This window comes from Coenobita brevimanus, chromosome 68, assembly GCF_032717465.1.
Source record: "Coenobita brevimanus isolate Jiangsu-jjx chromosome 68, ASM3271746v2, whole genome shotgun sequence".
Lineage (NCBI taxonomy): Eukaryota > Metazoa > Arthropoda > Malacostraca > Decapoda > Coenobitidae > Coenobita > Coenobita brevimanus.
The window spans coordinates 7,963,893-7,987,748 of NC_137021.1; the positions used below are offsets into that span (position 1 = coordinate 7,963,893).

Below are 23,856 nucleotides of genomic sequence, written 5' to 3' on the forward strand. Positions count from 1 at the left end.
TGATGAGGAGAGGTAGCTTGAGATGGCTTGGGCATGTGGAGAGGATGGGGGATGATAGTTGGCTGCAGTAAGTGATAAGTGTTAATGTTAGGGTTAAGGTAGTGAGAGGTAGAAAAAAAAATGTCCTGGGACTGGTCATTTAGTGTGACTTCAGTGTTAAGGAACCAATTTGTGAAGCTGCCAGAGACCAAGCAGCATTGAGAGCCTCCATTAGGTGACCAAGGCCGACGCATGGAAGCATGTTGGAGCCTTCAAAAATGAAAACTAAACGAAAATGATTACATAATTACATACATGCATGATTACCTAATTACAAACATGCATAACCTCCTCCTTTGTGGTAGGTGGGAGGTGCTCACCATCCACTCACTCGATGTAGTGCTGCTCTCAGGTGTCTGCCCTTTCCTCTCGTCCATCCTTCTTTCCTTCCATCCTCTTCTGTCTTTCTTTCCTTCATTCTTTCCTCGTCCTTCTGCCTATGGGCGACTTTACACTCCCTCTTCTGTCTTTCTTTCCTTCATTCCTTCCTCTTCCTTCTGCCTGTGGGTGACTCTACACTGAGTGACTTGTCAAATGGTTTCCTGTACCATTTACTACGCTGGGTGGTAACCATATAACCAAACTTTTGCGCCTGGTGGCTTAGTGAGTAGTTACAGCGCTCCAATCGTATTGAGCTGGTGAAGGTTTATATCCCAGGGGTGGTTTGGGTTTGTTGCTCACGTAATGTCACTCAGGGATGAGTGAGACTGGTCACTATCATCTTGAATGTCAGGACCAAATTGCCTAGCCCTGGGCTCTTACACTCCTCATGGGGCAGTGTTGGATTGGATGATGGATGGATGGATGACCTCCTTCATCATTGACAGAAGTAGAAACTCTACATTATAAATCTGAATGCAAATGAGTCTTTTTTCTGCCCAGCACATTCTAATAGAGCACTCAGTACTCAGTCTCTCATAAAATTATCTGCTCATCTCTGCAACTGTTTCCCATAGGCAAATTTTCCCACTGGCAATAACGTCTGTTCATTTAATCATCCAAGTGTTCTTTTCTTAACAGTATTTCTGTTAATGCCATTTTGCTTTAATCTCTCTCTCTCTCTCTCTCTCTCTCTCTCTCTCTCTCTCTCTCTCTCTCTCTCTCTCTCCAGTTAACCATACAGTACTCTGTTTTGCCATATTAATAACTTGAAAAGTCAATAGTATTGTAAGTGAAAATGTTTGAGCTGTAAAGTAAAAATGAATAATACATGCATATTCTTAAAATACAGTATTAGTGTTCCAGAGAGGTAATAGAAATATGGTACAATTTAGCATGGTATATCTTCACTGTCACATTACTAGAAGTGTACTACCAGATGTTTCCTTATTCATATAAATGGATATACAGTACTTCTACAGTGGTTTATAGTGACAGTATGTAGTGTTTTATGTGCTTATTAATTTTATTTGATAATGGTTTTTGACTTGGACTAGGTGAACTATCCCCCACAGTGCCAGCTTTGGGAATATATTCCATTTGAACCCATGTTATTTGCAGAGCAATACAGTTAAGAACAAAGGAACCCTATCATTAAGAGCAGGATGCCAGTTATTTGTCGAGGCATATTGAAATAAATGGATCTTGTTTTTTACTTTATTTTCCTCATGATTTTATTGGAAGGAACAAGTTTTGTTGGCTCTTAAATTTTGGTTATTTCTTATTTACCTTGAAAGAAAACAAAAGCATTTGGCTCCATCAGCATAATGACAGTTTTTGTATACAGGTATTTTTCTAGCTAGTACTAAATATTATTCAGCTCTGGAGAAATCTTCCTAGTTGATGGGGATATGGAGAGATGTTAGTTTGTGAAAAACATTCCATATTTGAGTAATATATTTTTATTCCAGAAGCTTTGTGGCCAGACATAGTGGATTTGCTCTGTCTTTGGTTATGGCTGGGGAGGATAAGCCATGGCCAGGTTCAGAACACTTTCACAGTGCCAGGAATGGAGGATAAATTTGACCTCACCTTCAGGATGCACATCTCCACACTAGATAGGATGAAATTATTGGTTGAAAGTAAGTAGGCCCATTAATTGATTGTGATTTTTGTACTTTTGTAAATCTTGAGAAAGATTTAGTTTGTGTCTGTATGATTGTTAACAAATTAGTCACACAATTCTTCAGATTATCATGAATATGAAACAGCTTTGAAAAATTTCCTGTTGGCATACCAGAGAGGTGTAGAAACTGTTTTGCCTGAATGCCACATATCACATTTTATTACATAAAATGAGGATGATGTTCCTCCTGTGCTGCATTGTAAAGTTGATGTATTAAATTCAGCAATAGAATAACACTGACTCTTCAGGAATATAAAATACTGAATGATGTAAAATTCAGTTGCCTGTTTATAGGGAATGAGGTAGCATCCATGAGATATGGAAAGCTTTAACTCGGTTTCCTTTTTGATGATATTGCCATATTGTATCTGATGTTACTGTAATCTGTTTTTATAATCTGTATCCAAGGTTTAAGGGAAAGAAGGGTACAATGATGTAATAGTTACTAAAGATCTTTGTGAGCTTTTCACCAAGAGTAGTTTTCGATAGATATACTCTGTGTCAGAGATGAGAGAGTATCATTTTGGCATATATTTACTTTATTAGTTATTAAACCTATTTTTAAAACCTGAAGATAGTGTGAAGATAGTAGCAATTTAGATTTAGATTAAGGTAAAGGAAACCAATATTCTATTGCCTGCTGTACTCAGAGAAATGAGGTAGAGGGAGCAACCTCTCAGTGAAGGTACGGTACAGGCTCAGTACTGTTCCTATCTGTAACTGCGTTTCTTCATCTTTTAGAGACTATGTATAACATACACCATCATGTCAATTTCTGAATATGATATTGTTACAGTGTGTTGTGTTGTTGCACCAACTCCAAAACTGCACCTGAAGCACAGGAAGCAACTCTACCAGTGCTTGATAGTCATTTTGTGATACATTACTATCACTATCAAAAGTATGCTGACAGTCCCGTACTGGCTGTGGTAGTGGAGAGTTTTACATGAATTATTTTTAAGTGATAGCAGTATGAAGCACACAACAAGAGTCTGAAAAGGGAGCATACTCTCTGATGATCAGGAAGGAATGGGAAATGTGAAGGGCAGGACACAGTGCCAGCAGGAGATTGGCGAATTTTTGCTTGTGATAGTACAACACATAGCTTGCCAATATAGCCTACCAATAATTTGTATGTTGTACATAGCTCAGTTCTTCCACCAGAATATCATACTATGTCAGTGTGTTAGTGCAGCAGACTTCACACTGTTTCACTCTGCCCTCTACCCTTGCAATCCGTGATGCTGGGTACATCAATTTTGCCACTGAAAGTAATATGTGGAATATCAGTTGCAGCTTTAATGAATATTGTGGGATGTTTTTACGAATTGGTTAACCAATGCTGTAGGAAGTTAGCCATGAAAAAAACAGGCCTCTCTGTCAAGGTATTTTGTGTGGAAGGGGGCAGGGGTGGTGGTAAATATTCTGTGAAGATGAAGTCAGTTTACCATGAGATGGGTGATTAGTTGGCATTACACTTTACTCCTGCAGGTAAAGAACACTAGTGCTTTGAGTTACCATGAAAATATTCATTTAGGCACAGAAACAAACTACTATAGCTTATGATTTAAGAGTTGCAGTCTTTTCAGAATAGCTTGGTTTACATCTTTCCACACTGTATTTTATTTTTCCCACATCAAGTTGCATCTCTCCCTTTTTGGCAGTGGCAAATCTAAGGTTTAAAAGAGGGGAGGGGGTGCAGACCCTCAAGGGGGCACCATTTGACATAAGCAGAGGACAGTAGAGGTACAGTAACTGGATTCTCATACAGGTAAAGAGTACATTATGGTATGGACATATGCCCATATTTTGTCAGCCCATTTCTTTTTGTTGCTTCACCTACAACTGAAATATCAGAACTGATAACCTAGACTCAGGCCCCTATGTTCCTGATGAGGCATAAAAAAAAGATATGAATGATGGGTGGATGGTGTTTTCTCTGGGGGGCTTGTGAGTTCATTCCCAAGTTTATAATAATGCAAGGAAACATTATGGAAAATTATATCACTTACAAACTATAAAGGCATTGGCCAGAGAAGGTAGGAGTTGAATCTCTGATACCTTTAGCCAGGAGTATAACTGGCACTCAGTTATTTTTGGCTCTGAATTTACACATAAGTGTATGCCTTAGTGGTGAGCACACTTCTTAATTTTGGACCTGGTGATGTAGTAAAAAAAAAAAAAAAAAAAAAAAAAATCCTGTTTTGATTGACACCATCATCATAGAAATGATCAGTTTTTCATATGAGTTATGTAAAAGGAAGAAAGAAAATGGAAATGTTCATGTGCATAATAAAATGCAAGCATTTTAAGCAAAAAGTTTTTGCAGAGTCGCTCTCCCCTCCCCCCACAGAATGGTAGAATTTTGAGGCATCAAAATGTGCCTTTTTTTCTTCGGGGAGAAGGGAGGAGTTGGCTGTGAAAAGTGAGAAAGTTTTTTTCTTGTGTTAAGCAGTACTGAAGAAATTCTTTCTTGTGTGGGACTGTTTATAGGAAGTGACCATTTCCCACTAAAGATCAGTAACCCAAGTACCACAAGCAGTACCACTAGACAATACTTGATGTACATCAGGAAAATATTATTTATTTATTTTTTTTTATAAATGTCTTTCAAATGTTTTTTGATTTTCCTATTCACCAACCACCTAATAGAAAGTTGGCTAAATGTCTCCAATGCCGTGTGTCCCAGAGTGCTAATTATCTTCTTTCTCATCATCAAATAAAACTTTTTTTTTTTTTTCCTGTATTCTTTGATTCTTACTCAATTACTTTCCAGTCTCTGCCATTACTCATAGTTGATGACATTGTAGTAAAAAAAATTATGGTATAGCTTTTGCCATATCATTTGTTTTCGTTTTCATTTTTAAAGGCTCCAACATGCTAGCATGCGTCGGCCCTGGTCACCCAATGGTGGCTCTCCACACTGCTTAATCTCTGGCATCTCCTATTCATTCCCCTCTCCCTAAGGTCACACTCAGTTACCTCGTCCCAGGTCTTTTTCGGTCTACCTCTTGCAACCCCACCCCTGATGTTAACACTTCTCACTTTCAGCACCCAGTTATCATCCCCCATCCTCTCCATATGCCCAGATCACCTCAGTATAACTCTCCTCATCACAACACCAGTACACTCAAGTCCAGTCCTACCTTTCAGCACTTCCATCGTAAACCTAGCCCCCCCCCCCCAGGTCTCGCACTCAGGGATGCACTGCACATCCACCCAATCATTGTCATTTCTGTACGTTTGAGCCTGCGAATATCCTGTTCCATTACTGCCCAACTCTCACTACCATACAGCATTGCACGTCCAACACAAGTCACATACAAAGATCCCTTAGCATGGAGGGAGAGCCCTCTCAATGTCAGGAGTGGGAACAGCTCCCTGAACTTCATCCAGCTACTCCTTATTCTAGCCATAGAGGTAGCTCCAGTCCCACCTCCAGCACATAACATGTCTCCCAAATAACAATACTCTTCCACACACTCAAGAGACCCACCAGCAAGTTCAGTCCTTTCATGGCCGGCAATCTCCACATGCTCTCCCTGACACATCGCATACATGAAATCAGTATTATCTTAAAGTCTACCTCTAATACCACTACATGTCTTATGCACCCACTTATCACAAACACTGCACAAAATGGAATTACATCCCACACCCTTGTGGCAAATCATACGTGGCCACTCTCCCTCCTTTTGAACAGTACATTCCGCCACCAGCCCTTGATACCATCACTTTTGTTTTATCTGCATTTACTCTTAAGCCTTTGTGCCCCATACCATCTCTCCACTTCCTGAATCTATCCTCTGCCTCCCTTTCATTCTCTGTAGTAACACCAAATAATTGGCATACAACATCTCCCACGGAGTCGATTTTCTGAAGTCATGTGAGAAGGCTTCAGGTACCATGATAAACAACAAGGGGCTCAAGTCTGACCCCAGATGCACACCAGCGTTCATGGGAAACTCATCAGTCAAATCTCCATTCACCCTTACCTGGGTGTGTGCACCCACATACATGGCCATAACCACCCTAACCAGCCACTTCTCGATCCCAAGCTTTCCATTACCCACTTCACCACCTCTCTCGGGACTTTGTCAAAGGCCATCTCCAAAACAACAGTAACAGAGTACAGTTCCCTTTTCTTTCTTATATATTTTTCCTGAAGCTGTCGAACAATAAATATGGCATCAGTGGTCCCTTTGCCTGGCATAAACCCAAACTGCATTTCATCAATATTCACTCATTCTCTCATCATACCTTCTTGGACTCTCTCCATTTCCTTCATTATCTGGTCCAAACGCTTTATGCCTCTATTATTTTCTCTTTCCAAGGCATCACCCTTCCCCATGGTATGCATTTACAATTACACTCTTCAGCCAAACACCTGGGACAACACACTCATATATAATCGTATTTATCAAGTCAGTGACTAACTCCACTCCTGTATCTCCTGAGGCTTTCAACATTTCAGCAGTAAACCCAGGCACATCAGCTGCTTTCCCCACCTGCATCCTGCCTATTGCCCTGCTCACAGTAGCATCATCAATCATTGGCCATGGGCTAGACATTGGATCTGCCGGCTCCAAACCTTCTCTGTTCCAGTCAAACTCCTCATTCAGCAACCAGCTGTAATGCTTTCTCCATGCATCTTTAACATCCCTACAGTTCACCACTACCTTTCCTTCATCATTCATCATATCATTGTACAGTATATTTGGCATATTATACTGAAAAATTGCAATAAAATAAGGTGTTTGTTTCAAAATTACTTGAAGAGTACCAGTTTGTCTCATAGAAGCACCATTCAAGAGATAGAACTGCCATTTGTGACTGTTTTTCAACAGAATTAGGGGGCAGCTCACCCCTACCCCTTTCCTGAATTTGCCACTGCTTTTCTGCTTGCCATTTCATCATCATCATCTGTCACTGTAGTTTGTACCCAAAATGAAATGGCAGCCTTTTTTTTCTTTTTGACTACCAGTGCTTACCACCTCCAAAAATACTCTCTTATTTTTTCAATATGCTTTTGAAAATATTATATGCTACAAGTTAGTCATTTTAGAGTTGACATTAGTGCATCAAAAAGTGTTTGCAGTGACACTTTATCTCCAAAGATTCACTACAGCAGTAGAGATGTGTTTATCACAAAAGATAGGTTAAAGAGTTAAACGAGCTGAAATTTTATGCTGCGTAGTCTTGGCATAGTGAGAGGAGTGTGGTACTGGCCATCCCTAAAACATGACTGGGGAAATAAGCCCAAACCCACCTAAAGAATTTTCCTTGGGCCACCCATTTTAAAAATCCCAGCTATGTTCCTGTTTGCAGTTAATATTCTTTTTCACTGAGATTTTCACCTGATTTTATGAAACTACCCTCAGTGAGCATCAGCCTGAGAGTTGACTAGAATCTTGCTTTTGTTCGAGTTGTGCTATGTTGTGACCAGGTCAGTGTTTTACTCAGGATGATACCAGTTTACATTCATTCATCTTAGGCCATCAGTTACTCCACATTATGAGTCATGTACTGTACTCGATAAGAAGCTGTACTTTTTAAGAATGTTGCAATATTTCTTCAAGCAATAGTTTTATATGGCAGGTGTATGTGTGAAGACAAGAAGAGAACAAGAGTGGCATATATGTTAGGCAAAGTGAAGCTGTCTGCTGTGGGATCTCTGATTCAAGGTAGGTGAGTTCCTAGAGTACTGTATTCTGATTTTTGGTGTAAGCGAATATTTATGGCATATTTGATAAGAAACATTAATGTACTATTCAGTGCATTATTATTTTCTGTATTTTATTTACAGATTTAACAGTTGCATTACACAGTCATTGTATGAAGCAGGTGTATTTCATTTTAAGTAAGAGATTGATGATAATGAATATTTTGTTATTTGTACATATTGTTGAAGGAAGACAAACAAGTACAGTAGAGTCTCAGAACACAAAAACAAAACGTTTGAGTGCTAACATGTGTGCATCAAGGTAGGCAGTTCCTTTTTCTTCATAAATTATGTTTTACAACCATTATTAAATGAAATATTATAATGCAGTTTCATAACAAATTAAGACAAATGAGTTAATGTGTACAGATGAATGATGAAATATGTAAATGATTTTCAAGGCACTGAAAATCTTGCAACTTAGGATAATACACCTGCACTGTACTTGCTCAGACGTTGGACATTTTTTATTTTATTCTGGCTGCCATCCTATGATGTTTTGCATAGTGAAATCACTGGCAAGTAAAAATTTAATAGTCTGAGAGCCAGATGTTCATGTGCTTAATCATCTTTGTCATTATCGTCATCCCATCTCCTTTTCCCACTCACAGGTAGGACCTAGAAAGTAATGGAAAAGTAAGAAGCATGATGATGGGATAATGAATCAGCATGTTCAGTGAAATGGGCCATACACACATTCATTCACCATTCAAGCCCACAAAATGCTGACTAACTCACAGGCATACATTTCCACACACATAAACACTTCATAGTCACCTTACCTAGCAGACAGAGTGAATCTGATGACTCTCAGATTAAAAATGGGATGGCAGATACTAGTCGTACACTCATATATACAAAATTTATTCATTCAGGATGAGAAGGTGTGTAATGGATGCAAGAGTTTATAGAGGTTGGGGGAGTGGACATTCTGACCACCAATTGGTGGTGGTCAGAATCAAAGTCCAAATGAAATGGGGATATAGAAGAAGGGAAGGACAGGAAGTAGTATATGCAAGGAGGGTGGAAAGGTTACAAGAGGATGGAAAAAAGGCAGAATATAAGAGGGAAGTGAAGGAGCGATTGGATAAATATGAATTGGAGCAGATGGGGGACGTGGAAGGTGTGTGCAAGATATTCACAGAAGAAATCTGTGTAGCATGTGAGGTGGTGTGTGGGGTAAAGAGAGGACAAAAAGGGGTGCAGGAACAGCATGGTGCAATGAAGAGGTGAGAGAGGCTGTGGCATAAGACAAGAAAGCATATAGTGAGTGGATGAGAAATGGGTGTGGAAGAAGTTGAGAGATGGAAGATAGAGTTATATGTAGAGAGGAAGAGAGAGGTAAAAAGCTTAGTAAGACTAAGAAGAGTGTGGATGAGGAATTTGGAAGGAATTTGAGTGTAAAATGGAGGGAATGTAAGAAAATGTTCTGGAAAGAGGTAAAGAGAGTTGGACAGGGTGCCAGAGAAGTTAGTTGGGGAGTGAAAGATAAAATGGTAGGTTACTAGTGGAAAAGGGAGAAGAAGTGAGCAGATGGAGAGAACACTTGAAGGAATTGTTGAACATAGAGAATGAAAGTAATGCGGGTATAAGTGGCTGGGGAATGGCTGGAAGAAGGAGGGATGTGAGAAAAGAAGTAGAATTCAGTAGGATAGAAGTTGTGGAAGCAATGAAGAAAGTTAAAATGGGGAAAGCCCCAGGAATTGATGGAGTGTGTGGTGAAATGCTGAAGTATGGGGGAGAGATAGTAGTAGAATGGATGTGAAAGATCTGCAGATTGGCCTGAGAGGAAGGTAGAGTCCCAGAGGATTGGAAGTCAGGTATAATTATTCCCTTGTACAAGAAAAAAGGGAAAAAGAAGTGTGTGGTAATCATAGGGGCATTTGTCTTCTTAGTGTAATAGGAAAAGTATATGGTAGGATACTTATTGACAGAGTTAGGGAAATAACAGAGGAATTAGTTGGAGAAGAACAGGGAGGTTTTAGGAAGGGAAGACGTTGTGTAGATCAGATATTCATTCTTAGATCTTTGGTGGAAAAGTTTCTAGAGAAGGGAAAGAAGTTGTATGTGGCCTTCATGGATTTGGAGAAAGCATATAACAGGGTGGATAGACAAAGTTTGTGGAAAGTATTAAGAATATATGGAGTAGATGTGAAGTTGTTGAATGCCGTAAGGAGTATGTATGAAGGTGCTAAGGCTGTAGTGCATGTGGATAATGAACTGAGTGAATTTTTCTATTTGAAGGTTGGATTGAAGCAAGGATGTGTCATGTCTCCATGGTTGTTCAATCTGTATATGGATGGGGTTATAAAAAAGATACAAGGTAGGGCAGTGGATGTTGGAGTAGCCCTAGTGAGAGAGGACAGTGTTTGGAAACTCCCTGTACTGTTGTTTGCAGATGATACAGTATTGTTAAGTGAAGGTGAAGGGGAGCTGCAAGGCTTTGTGGATGAGGCTGGGAAAGTGTGTAAGAAACAAAATCTAAAGGTGAATGCGTGGAAGAGTAAAGTTATGGTCTACGAGGGAAATGAAGTCGATAAATGTTCAGTGAGGTTGGATGAGGAGAAAATGGAAAATGTGAGTGCATTTAAGTACTTGGGTAGTGTGATGAGTATGAATGAAGTTTGGAGGGTGAAGTGCTTGAAAGGGTACAACAAGGAAGAAAGGTTGCTGGTTCCTTGAAAGAAGTGATAAGATACAGGGAAGTGAGCTTGGAAGTGAAAAAGTTACTACATGACAGTATTGTGATACCAGCTCTAACATATGGAAGTGAAACTTGGACCTTGTTGGAGGGACACAAGTCAAGAGTGAGAGCAGTGGAAATGAGTTATTTGAGATGAGCATGTGGAGTCACATGGAGAGACAGACTGAGAAATGAGGAAGTGAAGGAGCGTTGTGGTGTGGATGAGGATGTGATAGGAAACATTAGGAGAAACACATTGAGGTGATTTGGCCATGTGGACAGGATGGAGAGCGAGAGACTGACGAAGAGAGTGTATGTGAGTGAGGTGGAGGGGGGGAGAGGGAGGGGGAGGCCAAGGATGAGATGGAGGGATGGAGTGGAGAAGTGTGAGCTGGGAGCAGGGCAATGAAAGGGAGGGGGACAGGACGACATTGAAGCGATTTGTTTGTGGCCACCCCTTATGGGACTAAGACATCTGGCAATAGATAGATAGATGATTCCTTATCAGGTCCCTCACCCTATCAGCCTCCTCACCCTGATTTCTCACACATTCATTTGCCATGTCCTCCTCCTTCTCGTTGGCCTACCATGCCTCTTCCCACTTTCAAAATCACTCACATATACCCTTTTCACCACCCAGTTTATGCCCATTTTTTCCACCCTACAGAATGTCTTTTATGATTCATTATTTCTTATCCTGTCCGCTCTCTGCATACCACATACATTTCTCGGTATCCCCATTCCCCCTGCTCTAACTCTTGACTTTTTGTGTTAAGCCATAACAAACAAAATCATTTTAAGTGTCATGCAGTATTTAAAAATGTAATTATAATATATCCCAAAGAACAAAACTCATTCACTGAGTATGAACTTACTCCTTTCCATTTTAAAAGAAGCAAATTTTACAGTTTATATAATTATTTATGAAGCTGTTGGGAGTGTTCTGTAGAACATCTGTTGTAATGTGAATAGTTTTGCTTGATTTGATGAAACATTGATAAATACTGTACAGCACAGTAGTCTGACAATAATAAAGTTCAAGGATTGCGAAAGAGCATATTAAACATTAAACTGAGATTTGGGAGTGTTTGTTCAGTGTGTACAGTAATTTGCCAAGGATGAAGATTTCGGAATAGCCTTATAATGTACTACTGTAACATCAGAAATGTGCTTAGAAAATTCCTGAGAGAGAGAGAGAGAAAGAGAGAGAGAGAATTGTAAATCACTTCAGGAAGGAAAGGTTTAATTTTAATCTTTTTTCTTTTGTTTTCTTACAGCTACCTTTTAATCTAAGTTTGGCAGTGCATTGATCGGAAACAGTATACAGTTTACACATTATGATAACAGTTTGGCATGATGAGTACTGTACCAGTAAGCTTTTTGATATTTCACCACATTAACTCCTAGCCTGAGACATATCCTAAGCCAAACAACTTGTCATAGGTTTGTCAGAATAATATTTAATAAGGTCCTCAGTCTGAAGAGGTTAGTAAAAGCCATTTGACCCTAGACATTCACTCAGGATGACTGATATTGTTCACTGTTAACCAGATTGAAGTTTTTGTTGTTTCTAAACCCCAATCCGCCTAACCAAGCAGTTGCGTTGACCACAGATTAGCAACTGCTCATGTGAGGTTGCGCCATAGGTTCTCTGCACCATTGATGTGTCTGTGTCTTAGTGTAGCTTGTGGTGTGCAGTGCCCCATTATATGTGATATGTTTTGTTGGCCTGTGCTACAATGTGGGCACATGTCATCTGTGTCACTCAACACAGATTTTAGTTGAAAACTTAGTAGGGCTGGGTGATCATGGTCTAAGCCAAGTTAGGTGAACTCAGTCAGCTCTGTTTAAAGATACCTGTAGTGGTGGACAGGAAGGGGAGCTTGTAGTATGGTGTTCTTTCTGATCAAAGTATTGTATTGCCATGTCCATGAAGTAGGTACTATATGTAGATGTTTCTTCACTGTTAGTGTCAGAATGTTTGAAGTGGGATGTTGAAGAGAGTGATAATGTTTATGTGATCTTGGTTTCGTGTGCCTTTTTTCCCGGGCATAGGCTTCACAGCCTAGTTGTTTTGTGTGGCTGTTCACGTTTGGATGACTGCTCCCTACGCCATTTTTTGCTAAAGTTAAAAAAAAAAAAAAGGATCTTAGTGTTGATGGGTTATGTGTGCCCTGAGATTTGAGTTTGATTTGTGGTGTAATATTGAGAATTTGTGTTAGCATGAGACCATACTGTACTTGGGTGCTCTTACAAATATATGTTTTAGCTTTCAGAAGATTTTGTTACGTGAGGGTTTTGATTCTCATTATCGTATGTGTAGTCTTCAGTTTTTACTTTTAAGGTGTGTGACATTCATGAAGTTTACCAAGAGACATTTAAACAATAACATTCCATTTCTTTTAAATTCTAGAATATTATGTACCCTATTTTTACATTGCGTAATGAATTGCTTCTGATGTTTCTTCATTAATCTGGGTAAAGTAAAGGTTTTTGCATGGCCAAAAAACCAGTAATATCCCCAAAAAGGATGTCATGAAGACAGCTAAGGAGATCAAGCAACACTGACACTGATTGCCATATAAACATACAGCATTGGTTATCAGTGGACCACCTGAGCACAGCCTTATGTGAAGGAGAGATGTATGAAGGCTCCACTGGTTTATTATTATTATTTGCAAAACTACCTCTAATGTTAGGTGTGAATTAAAGGTTAAACTAGAGATTAGATCAATCCTGATCAAAGTCAGGCTGATAATACCATTCACTGCTCACATATTTGTCATTCTGAGGTCGTAAAATCTCCAGAGTCCTTGTCAGGAATGTCACAAGGAAGAAAACAGGGTGGACTGACCATTCAGGTAGGAGGTCAGTTAGGAGCTTCCATGGTCTGTGTGAGGAAAAATTATTTTTTCAACATGACAGAACAGGAGGTGTCCACCTTAATGAGATGTCTGTATTTTTTCCCCAGATTTTAAGTTCAAAAGTGATGAAATGGACTGAGCATAACAGTCTCCACTTATGTACAGGTTGCTTAACGTCTGTAAGGGAAGCACAGTGGCCTACCTTTTCAGGGATTTTTTCTTTCTTTCTTTCTTTCTTCCTTTCTTTGTTTTCCTTGCATCCCATGGACATTTCAGGATCTAGCCAACATACTGTAAGTTTGTGAAGAAATTTGTTCCTGGGAGACATGAAGATCTAGTTTCTTTGGAGGATTGCAGGGTTTAATTAAGTCTGACGTCCTTGATTTGGTTCCTTTGAGGCTGTTCACGATGGTGATGGCTTTACTAGGAAACATTGTAATTACAGCAATCCCCCAATTATCCAATGTAATAGAGCCAAAGGCTTGTCCGGATAGTGGATCCGTCTGGATAATGGACTTCTCACCTGGCCCCCCTTCGTACGTAACCTAACTTTGAAAGCCATCGTAAAAGGCCACTACAGTACATCGTACAACACTTGTTCCTGTTGTTTAACACTACTCTCTGGTCAAGCAGACCTATAAACCACAGCCAAGCAATTACCATGGTCAAGCAGACCCATCAGCCACAGACAAGCATTCACCATTGCAGAGCACCCTGCAGTGACATGAAAATGTTCACATGGCCATAATTTGCACCTGGACGCAAGCATTTGGTCTGGATAAAATGGAAAAATATCCTAATAATGGTTTTGAACAGGCAAGTCACAGCGTCTGGATAACGGATTGTTTAGATAATGGACATCCAGATAATCAAGAGATTACTGTACCATTTTGTTTGGAAAGAGCAATCAGTTCCTGTTGTCTCTTGTTCAACTTGACTTAAGTAGAGGGCATCTGGTAATAGGATTGACCTGTTAGGTTCCAGCAAATTAGTACGGCAAGGTATTTTTGCAGGCTTTCCTGAAGCTGATTCCCATTCCTCAGATTGGTCTTGTATAGCTGAATTTTTGTATTTTCTTATTTTTTTAGGCAAAAACTTGTATTATTTTCTGGGCTGCTAGCCAGAAATCTGGTCTGTGGACACCAGCAATTGTTTCATCTTTCACGTCTGGAAGCCAGACCCCACACTCTTTTTATGATAATGTTGGATATTGTGGGATACCATATAGGGTCTTATTCTGCATGGGAGGAACCTAAACCCCTTGGGTCCCTTATCCTCCTGGAATGCATGAACAATGCCTTCAGAACTAGCTTTGGGCAGTCCATCACCATTGATGGTTTCATCTTTCATTAGTGTTAGAAATTAGGAATGGGATAACAGCATTGCTCCACCAGTGTAAAGCAGAACAGTTAAGTAGTACTCTCATACTTGTTCTCTAAGGATGACAATTCCCACAGAGACCCTACTGTTACACAATGGAGCCGTAAGGCTGCACTTGATTTACATAAGAGAGAGAACTTTCTGAGTGCACTTGAAGAGAGCGCCCCACCATGTGAGTTGGCAATTTGGAGAGATAGGATACATTAAGGGTGATCCTCTTGGGACAGGGGGGATCTCACTCATGGCACAGTACAGCCGTGACATCTTCCCCTCCTTAGAGGCAACTAAAAGAATTGTGGGATGGAGAGGTGAACAGTACTAACTCAGGCAGAGAGGAAAGGGATGCAGGCAACATCTGCCCTTGACTTCATGCTGAATATGATGGAAGCAGAAGAAGCACATACTGTAGTGTCAGCATGAAAAGGAAATCACATATTAGCAATAAACTTTGGTAGCAGAGACTGAAAGGGACATGAACTCTCTTAAACCCCTGATTTCCTTCCCAGCATAGGCTGAAGAGGAGAATCTTGCTTACCTCAACCAGACTAAACTCTTAGTCTCTGTGCCAAGGCTTAGCCTCAGAGACATGTTGTGGAGCCATTCCTGGGTTAAATTGCTCAGAAATGTAGGAAAGGAGGCATAGCAAAGAAGATAGAGCAATTAGAAAGTGCAATACCTGTGCCCTAAAGTTAATCTAAGGCCAAACTCCTGATCTTTGCTGTGGCATTGACATTAAAAAAAAGTGATCTCATATTCAAATGATAGGGCTTCATCCTCACTTGACTCTCAGCCCTGCCACTAAGATTGTTCCAAATTGTATCACAGGTGATAAGTTGACTATGTTGTGACCTTTGACTTATTGTTCTTAGAATCACTTCATCCTTAACTGGCCTTTGGTCCTTTCATCAAGGTTGATCCAGATGAATGAAAATTTGAGTTAAAGAGCTGAATATTTGGTTTTGGTGTGTGACCTTTAACTTTGACCGATTGTTCTTAAAGTTAAATTTATTCTCTCTTAACCCTCAGCCTCTCCACCCAATTTGCTCAAAATCAGATCAAAACTGTTTGAGTTTACCTTACCTTTGATCCGTGATCTTTTTCAGCCAAAATTTAATCACTGGTTCCTTTCATTGTCTTCAGTCATTATTCGAGTTTTGGTGTGGTTCCATTTTATATACTTTTTCCATAATCTTGCTAGCAGAGAGACAGGTAGACAGACAAACAAACCAGCTGAACTTTGCCCATAACACTGTCATGCCACATGTGCACATGTAAATATTATGTCCACCACCAAGGAGGAGTCCACATCATGATCCTAACCCATCATCACCTGTGCATGAGTGAGCGGTCACTGGATGTACTGTAAATTCATATGAAGGTTATCTGGGAATGCCCAAGTCCCAAGCAAAACATGTGCACATGCTCCTTGAGGTGATGCATATGAGAAATTTCTTGGAGCACACTGAATTGGGAATCCATATTCAGCAGCCACCACAGATGAGCCAAATATACTTGTGAAAAGTAGTTGCATCGGCTAGATACTGTTTGATACTAATTTTTCCATAGGCACCATTTGCTTATCATAGCCTGCCCTAAATTCCACATAACTTAAGAGTTAGTTTGTTGTTTGATTATAAAGGCACAGTGGAGTTACAGTATCTTTCTTCCTGATTTAAGGCAGTTTCAAGATTGCCCATTCACTTACTGCTTTGTTTTCATGGTGATCAGTGGCAACAACTTCCTTAGGTGTCAGCAACAACTGACTCAGAAGGAGTGATAAATTAATGCTTAAAGTAGGGTTGGGTACATGTTTTATCTGAGGTGAGATCAGTTATACGTGACATACTCTTCATTCCTTTTTTCTTTCCTGAAGATGATTCCTTATTTATATGCACCTGGAGATTATAGAATGTATGTGTAGCCAGTTTTTTTTTGACACAGAATACTTGTGCTGTGTAAATAGATATGAAAAATGGAGGCACACTGCAGCAAAATACAGTACAGGATGTGGGTTTACAGCATTGTTTGTAGATTTTTGTAATAAAGTGAGAGGTATTGTACCATAAAAGCATATCTGGACCCAAGTGAGGGTGATACATGTTGGCATGGACTGGAGTGGGAGCTGTATTGTAGAGATGTATAGGAGTTCTCCTTTATTTTGCTCTTAGTTGGACCGTTGGACCGTGAGGAGACTGGACACCCAGAATGTGTAGTTGTAATATCACATTATGGTTCATTATTATTCAGTATACATACAGTTTCATATATTTACTATAACCAGGCTACAAGATACTGGGTGTGATACTAGAGGACCCACAGATGGAGTATTGGGGTACTGGAATATTAAGACGAAATATAGGGGTTATGCAATACATGTGTATATGGACTGCTATAAGAAATGTGATTGTATTGCATAATTTTACTCTGTCCATGCTGTAGCAACTTGCCTAGATGCTGTTATAGTCTCACCAATCTAAAACCAAGGTTTGGGTGGGGTCTGGCGCTGGGTGCAGCCATACCATACTTCCTAAACGAGCGATGAGTAGATTCTGTTATATATGTAATAGGCATCACAGATAGGTACACACATACTAATACAATATAAACGTAAGTATTCTAGCATATCAAAGGAAGGTAAACTTGTAATGCATATGGCACTTGTACATCAATAAAGAAACGTGGCATACATATTTTACAGTGGTGCTGAAAAAAATGTAGTTACTTTTACCGACTTTCACGGTAGTTCTTAGTTGGGTAAGTAATGTAACAATTACGTTTATAATATAATTTGAAGGAATCAGTAGAACATACGCTATTTTCTTAATAGAAATAAATAAGTTAAAACACTCACGAGCGGCAACATCCAGATCCATTGGAGGGAGATTTAAGTTTCTGTCACGTGCATCCACTGTTCACTTTCTGTTATATATATAACTTAAATTATATTTATAACTTAAATTAGTTTGTCTTTACACACACACACACACACACACACACACACACACACACACAAGTGGGTGAAGTCATGTCAGGCCAGGTGGCGAGATGTGACCGGCGAATTATAACGGTGTCAGGTCAGCCACTAGCCAATCAGAATATAGGAAACAAGGCAGCGCTGTACGGCGGGAAATCCCCGGCTGGACTCCACCCAAACCTTGGTTTTAGATTGGTGAGACTATAGCTGATCAGTTGCCAATGTGTTTCTAGTCCACCTGCTCTCAGTATTCATTACAAAGGATATTAAGTCGGCTAGATAGTATATAAGTGTGTGATAGAGAACTTAGCTTGTTAGTAATGAGCTTCTGTTTATGAACACAGTAAATAGTCATATTCTTTTAATGTAATGGTGATTACAAGTATAAGGGCACATTCTATTAAAAAAGAAAGTATATAATCTACATTCTGCATTCCTGTGTGGTAATCAAATATATTTTTTCCTTTGTATTTAACATAGGAAAAGGCAGTATGTACATAATTTTTGCTACTGTTTTTCAGTTTATATAGTCACAGCAGTTTATAATTGTGATTCAAATGAAATCAAAGATCTGATGATCATTAAGTGTCATCAGGGCACTGTGATGAGTAATTAAGAGTCTCAAGGGCAACATTGTCAGTGGTTACATTGTATTTATTTTCCCAGCTAGTCAGCCACAGTATTTACTCCAGTCTCAGTCTGTCACTGTTTAAAGTATGTCTCTTTCTACAGTATAATACAAACCTCCAGTCATCTAAACAAATTATTGTGACCCTGATTTTCTGCAGATATGTACTGCATTTCTTTATTATTATAGTAACAATGAACCCCTAGCAACTCAGATCAGATTTGGGAAATATCTGTCCAGGATAGAATTGACTGTAAGTAAAATGAAATATTAGGTTATATATACTATATATATATATATATATATACAGTGGGCTCGCGCGTCACCGCAATGCACGATTCACCTTGTGCACGAGTGACCAAAAATCATAACCAAAAACCCTTTAATGCGCGAGTTTACCACACAGAACGGGAGGCAGAGGCAAGGAGTGGCTCAAAAATGCCATTTTCTTCTAGTGCGCGACCACCCCTCACAGAGCGCGTCACGTGTCGTCATGATGCGCCAGACAGAGTCAAGTTGAGCAGCCTAGCGTGATGGAAGGCAGGACTGAGCTGTGTATGTCAAACATTAGCAAGATCCTTGCTGCCGTGGATAAGCTCAAGGAAGAGGTGAAGGAACAGGAAGTGAGCAACCTAAGAACGGAGGAACTTCTGGTTGGTATCAACAAACTCTTCCGTTTCTGCACAGACAGGCACAGGGAAGAAATAAACAGGAGAAGACAGACGCTTATAACAAGCTGCGCACAGCGGGCTCAAGTTGGTGAAATAGTATATATATACATATATATATACATATATATATATATATATATATATATATATTTATACTGTATATATATATAATATATGTACAGTCACTTCACAAAACGCATGAGTATTGTTCCCGGCAGGTCCCACTTTATGAGAATTCTGTGTTATACTGCCATATGTTTACATGTTAAAGGGTTTCATGGTACTGAAGTCAGCCCCAGCTTCACCTTTTGGGGCAGTTTCCTGGGATTTTTTCCAGGACAGTTACCTACCTAAAAATGACTTCAGTACATACAAAACACTGGAGGAGTTCTCACCTTGAATTGAAGAATTTGTGGGCTTCCTGGGGGGAGAGGGAGTGGAGTTCCAAGGCAGGGCAGGACTCCTGCTGTTCCCCAGCACGGTCCTCTTGCCGTGCCGGCTCCACAGAGTCCTTGGTACATTTATAGAGTCGATTGGAACTCCTTCCCTCTCCCGTCGGTTTCAGTGCACGACCAGTTACATTTTCATCATAACAAGCACTGGGTCAGATAAAGAGTTGACTCGTTGATTCGGCACTTTTTGGCGATGACGCAATTACGTTCTCCTCTCTTCTTCTGATTGATCACGTCCAGCTTCTGCTCCTGGATCAAACTCTTCTGCTGTCTTGCTGAGTCATGGTAGGGCGGCAGGGTTAGACTGGGTCAGGTGGCAAAAAAAAAGAGCAAAGTTAACACACAGCGCCTGTGGAGGCAGAGAGCGGGCAGAGGTTTGACTGGAGTGGCCCAGGAATGCTCAGTAGACCATGACGACACCCTGCGCGGACACATGACATGCATACGTCACGGGCAGATGCAACGCGCTGTGACTAAATATGCCTCCATTTTTTCAGTGTTTTGATCAGTTTTCTCGCATAATGACTAAATATTCCATAATTTTTGGCCTCAGGCCGCGTTTTCACTATCGTAGCAACGTAGTACATTTTTTTTAAAGAAATGGGCAATTTCTCCACCCGCATAATATTTGTCAAAATCACGTTTTGACTGTTTCTTGGGCAAAAAACAAAATGGCCGTGTTATGACTAGTTTCGCGCTCTCTGATCACGCGTTATGCGGGCAGTGACTGTATATGTACATATATGTACAGTCATCTCTCCTTAAGTGCGCCTTTGCAAAGTGCGTCTCGCCTAATGTGCGACAGGGGTCTGACAATAATGAATTATTTAAAAAGTGCGTTTGCTACTTCCAATGTGCGACGGGCGTGAAAAATTGAGGCAAATATGGTATTCTCTTGCAACTCACAAGCATACTTTGTAGTGAGCGATGGGTAAGGGTGGGGCTGGTGAGTATGTGTGGTGGGGTGCAGCTGGTGTGTGAGTGGTGGCCATAGCAGCAGGATGATGACTTAATGTCTATAGTGTCTGACCTGGGTTTCCTTGAGCAACAGCAGGCACCTGACCTAGTGCAAACCTAAGATATGCATTCCATAAAACTGGCCACACAATTTTGTGCTTTAAGAGCATTCATTATTCACTGGTGCAGTCGTCATCAGGGTTGCCATTTGGTATTTTTCATTACCAAATGTGGGGCAATTTGGTTATGAAAAATTCGATCAGTAATGATTCAGAATGGTTCATACCAAAAGGATTTTTCACATGTATGAGTGATGGAGATGGTGGATTATCTTTTTTTTTTTTTCTTTCTTTCTTTTCTTAATGCAAGAAAGAAGGAACCAAAGGCTGAGCCCACAAACTGTTCCTTCCAAGAAAAAAAAACGAAAGAGACCCAAAACCCCTTCAGTAGTGATGAGAGTGATAGTGAGATAAGGGATGAGGCCCATGCAAAACAGCTGTGTTTTGATTCAGTTTCCATGGTATTGCCTCAGGTACCACAACAACAATTCACATTACAGTAAAAGCACTATTAACCAGAATGCGTGGGGATTCTTCCATTCTGGATATGGAATTTTCTGGATAATCGAATGATACTCTTAGAAATTTTCTGGGAGGTCAAACAAATGAAATAGTACCAAACTTGGGAATTTATTTCATGAAAAGTACGTTATTCAGTATTAGATACAGTACAGGTACACTCATGCTCACTAATATCTGCCCAGGGGTGCCGCCTTCTTACCTCAGAATACCCAGGGAAGAGGGGAGTGGGGGACAAAACGAGCTCCACCCACCACTAACCCAGCTGCCGACCATCTCCCATACCCCTGCCCAACCCCCCACCCCACCGGTCATTCTTAACTAGCAGTTATATCTCAAGCTGATTTCAAAATTAACACTCTTGGTTCCACTACTAATACAAACAAAGAACACTAATATATGTTAAAATATAACTATCAGCATGTTGCAGCAAGAAATTAATGCAGTATGATGTTGACAGTAAAACAAAAACGTTAACAACAGCCACCTCAGGCCTCCTGTGTTGGGTGCACTGCTTTGTGCACACACACACACACACACACACACACACACACACACACACACACACACACACACACACACACACACACACACACCGCTCGCTGGTGCAGTGGTAACGTTCCCGCATGCCAACTGGTGGACGGGAGTTTGCGCCTCGCTCAGGTTGCGAAAAGTTTCACTGACGAAGTGGGTGGTTACTGTCCCCCTGGAGCAAGGGGACGGGTGTGTGCGTGTGTGAAGGTCACAGCCTTGGCCTTAGATCGGACTATATGAGCTCCCAGCTCCCTTCCGGGAGGGTAGAAGCTGATGATCACGACCATTAAGTGATCCTGACCAACCCGGTGAATTACACAGTCAGAGATTCAGCAGATATCAACAAATCTATGGTAATCACTGGAATCGAAGAAGAAGAAGTAAGAAACAAGATCTCGAGAGACAAAAAGAAGATGGCAAATATAATGAGCATATTGAAGGAAGTATCAGAGGAAATCTGTAGTAAAGACATAGAGAAACACAAAAGGTTAGGGAAATATGAGAGAAACAAGTCAAGGCCCATAAAGGTAACCTTCCAGAGTGTAAACACTGTGGAGGAGATACCAAAAAATGCAAAGAATCTTATGGAAGAAGTGGAGTTCAAAAATGTATGGATAAAAAGATGCCTAACACAAGAGGAACTGGAATTACTGAAAGAGAAGAGGGAGGAAGCAAAAACAAAAAATGAGGGAAGATCAGAGGAGGAGAAGAATACATTTTTTTACAAAGTAATTGGATTGCAGGTACAAAAGTGGTACATAAACAGGAGGGAATAAAAAGGAGGAAGGTAGTAGAACCAAGTCATGACAAGTATATAAATAAGATGATTAAGTTGATGTACTCAAATGTGGATGGAATGGTATCTAAGTTATTAGTGATGAATGATTATATCAGAGAAAATGATCTGCATATAATATGCCTAACTGAAACAAAATTAACACCAAGGATATCAAACGACATCCTATACTTAGAGGAATACAATATATGGAGAAGAGATGGGAACTTAAAAAACGGAGGAGGAATTATAATATTAACAAAGGAAAATCTAAAAGTCAAAGAAATAGAACTAGATATACCCTCACATGTAGAACTGATTGCAGTAGAGATCAATACATCTGATGGGAAAGTAATTCTAGCCAAATTGTACATGCCACACAGATCAAACACATGGGAAAGAGGCGAATATGAGGATCTGGCAGAGAGTACAATTCAGAGTTTAAGAGCTTTACTGCATAGAATGGAAGAGATGTTGGAAAGAATTATATATAAAGCAGTGATAAGAAACAGGGAAGTGAGCATGGAAGTAAAAAAGTTACTACATGACAGTATTGTGATACCAACTCTAACGTACGGAAGTGAAGCTTGGACGTTGTTGGAAGGACACAAGTCAAGAGTGAGAGCAGTGGAAATGAGTTATTTAAGAGGAGCTTGTGGAGTCACGTGGAGAGACAGGCTGACGAATGAGGATATAAAGGAGCGTTGTGGTGTTGATGTGGATGTGATAGGAAGCGTTGTGAGGAACACACTGAGGTGGTTTGGCCATGTGGAGAGGATGGAGGGTGAAAGACTGACGAAGAGAGTGTATGTGAGTGAGGTGGAGGGTGGAAGAGGGAGGGGGAGACCGAGGATGAGATGGAGGGATGGGGTGGAGAGGTATATGAGAGAGGGGGGTGTGAGTTGGGAGCAGGGTAGTGAAATGGCGGGGGACAGGGCGACTTGGAGGCGATTTGTTTGTGGCCACCCCAAACGGGATTGAGGCGTCTGGCAATAGATAGATAGATAGATAGATAGTTTAATCCAAATATAAATTGGAATACTCTAGATATAATAAGACAAGAAAGCTGTTGGGACCAAAAGCTCCTGGATCTCGTGCAGGAGTTTTTCCGAATGCAACATGTAAGGGAAAGCACCAGAAAAAGAGGGCTCGAGGTACCCTCAGTGCTAGATCTTATATTTACTAGGCAAGAAAACAATATTGACAATTTAATATATCACCCTCCATTCGGCAGAAGCGACCATGCAGTACTTAATTGCAACTTCAGGATTGCATATGACATAGTTAACAGCAATGAAAGTTACAAAAAGAGCTTAAACTATAAAAAGGGAAACGATCATGACTAAAAAAATACTTCATAGAAACTGATTGAGAAAAGGAGTTTAGAGGACAAGATTTAAATGCTATATATAAAAAATTCTGTGAACTTTATGAAGTAGGAGTCCAGAAGTACATTCCACAGCACAAAGAAGCAAAAAAGAAAATAAAGAAATGGTTCAGTACAGAATGTAAAAAATCCGAAGAAATAAGAGAT

The 23,856-nt window shown here is 40.2% G+C and overlaps 2 protein-coding genes across 2 annotated transcripts in view; one reads left to right on the forward strand and one right to left on the reverse strand.

The window, feature by feature from the left end:
- Positions 1-23,856, forward strand: part of LOC145405843 (ras-related protein Rab-9A-like) — an 85,462-nt gene that overhangs the window by 51,307 nt on the left and 10,299 nt on the right. The window contains exon 7 of the mRNA XM_080277090.1: positions 1,890-2,060. The gene's annotated coding sequence lies outside the window, so the exon portion shown is untranslated. The remainder of the gene's footprint in view (positions 1-1,889; positions 2,061-23,856) is intronic.
- Positions 12,135-23,856, reverse strand: part of LOC145405786 (cystinosin-like) — a 49,465-nt gene continuing 37,743 nt past the window's right edge. The window contains exons 10-11 of the mRNA XM_080277022.1: positions 19,422-19,625; positions 12,135-12,243 (exon numbers count right to left, since the gene is read on the reverse strand). Of these exons, the coding sequence (XP_080133148.1) occupies positions 12,135-12,243; positions 19,422-19,625 (313 nt within the window). The remainder of the gene's footprint in view (positions 12,244-19,421; positions 19,626-23,856) is intronic.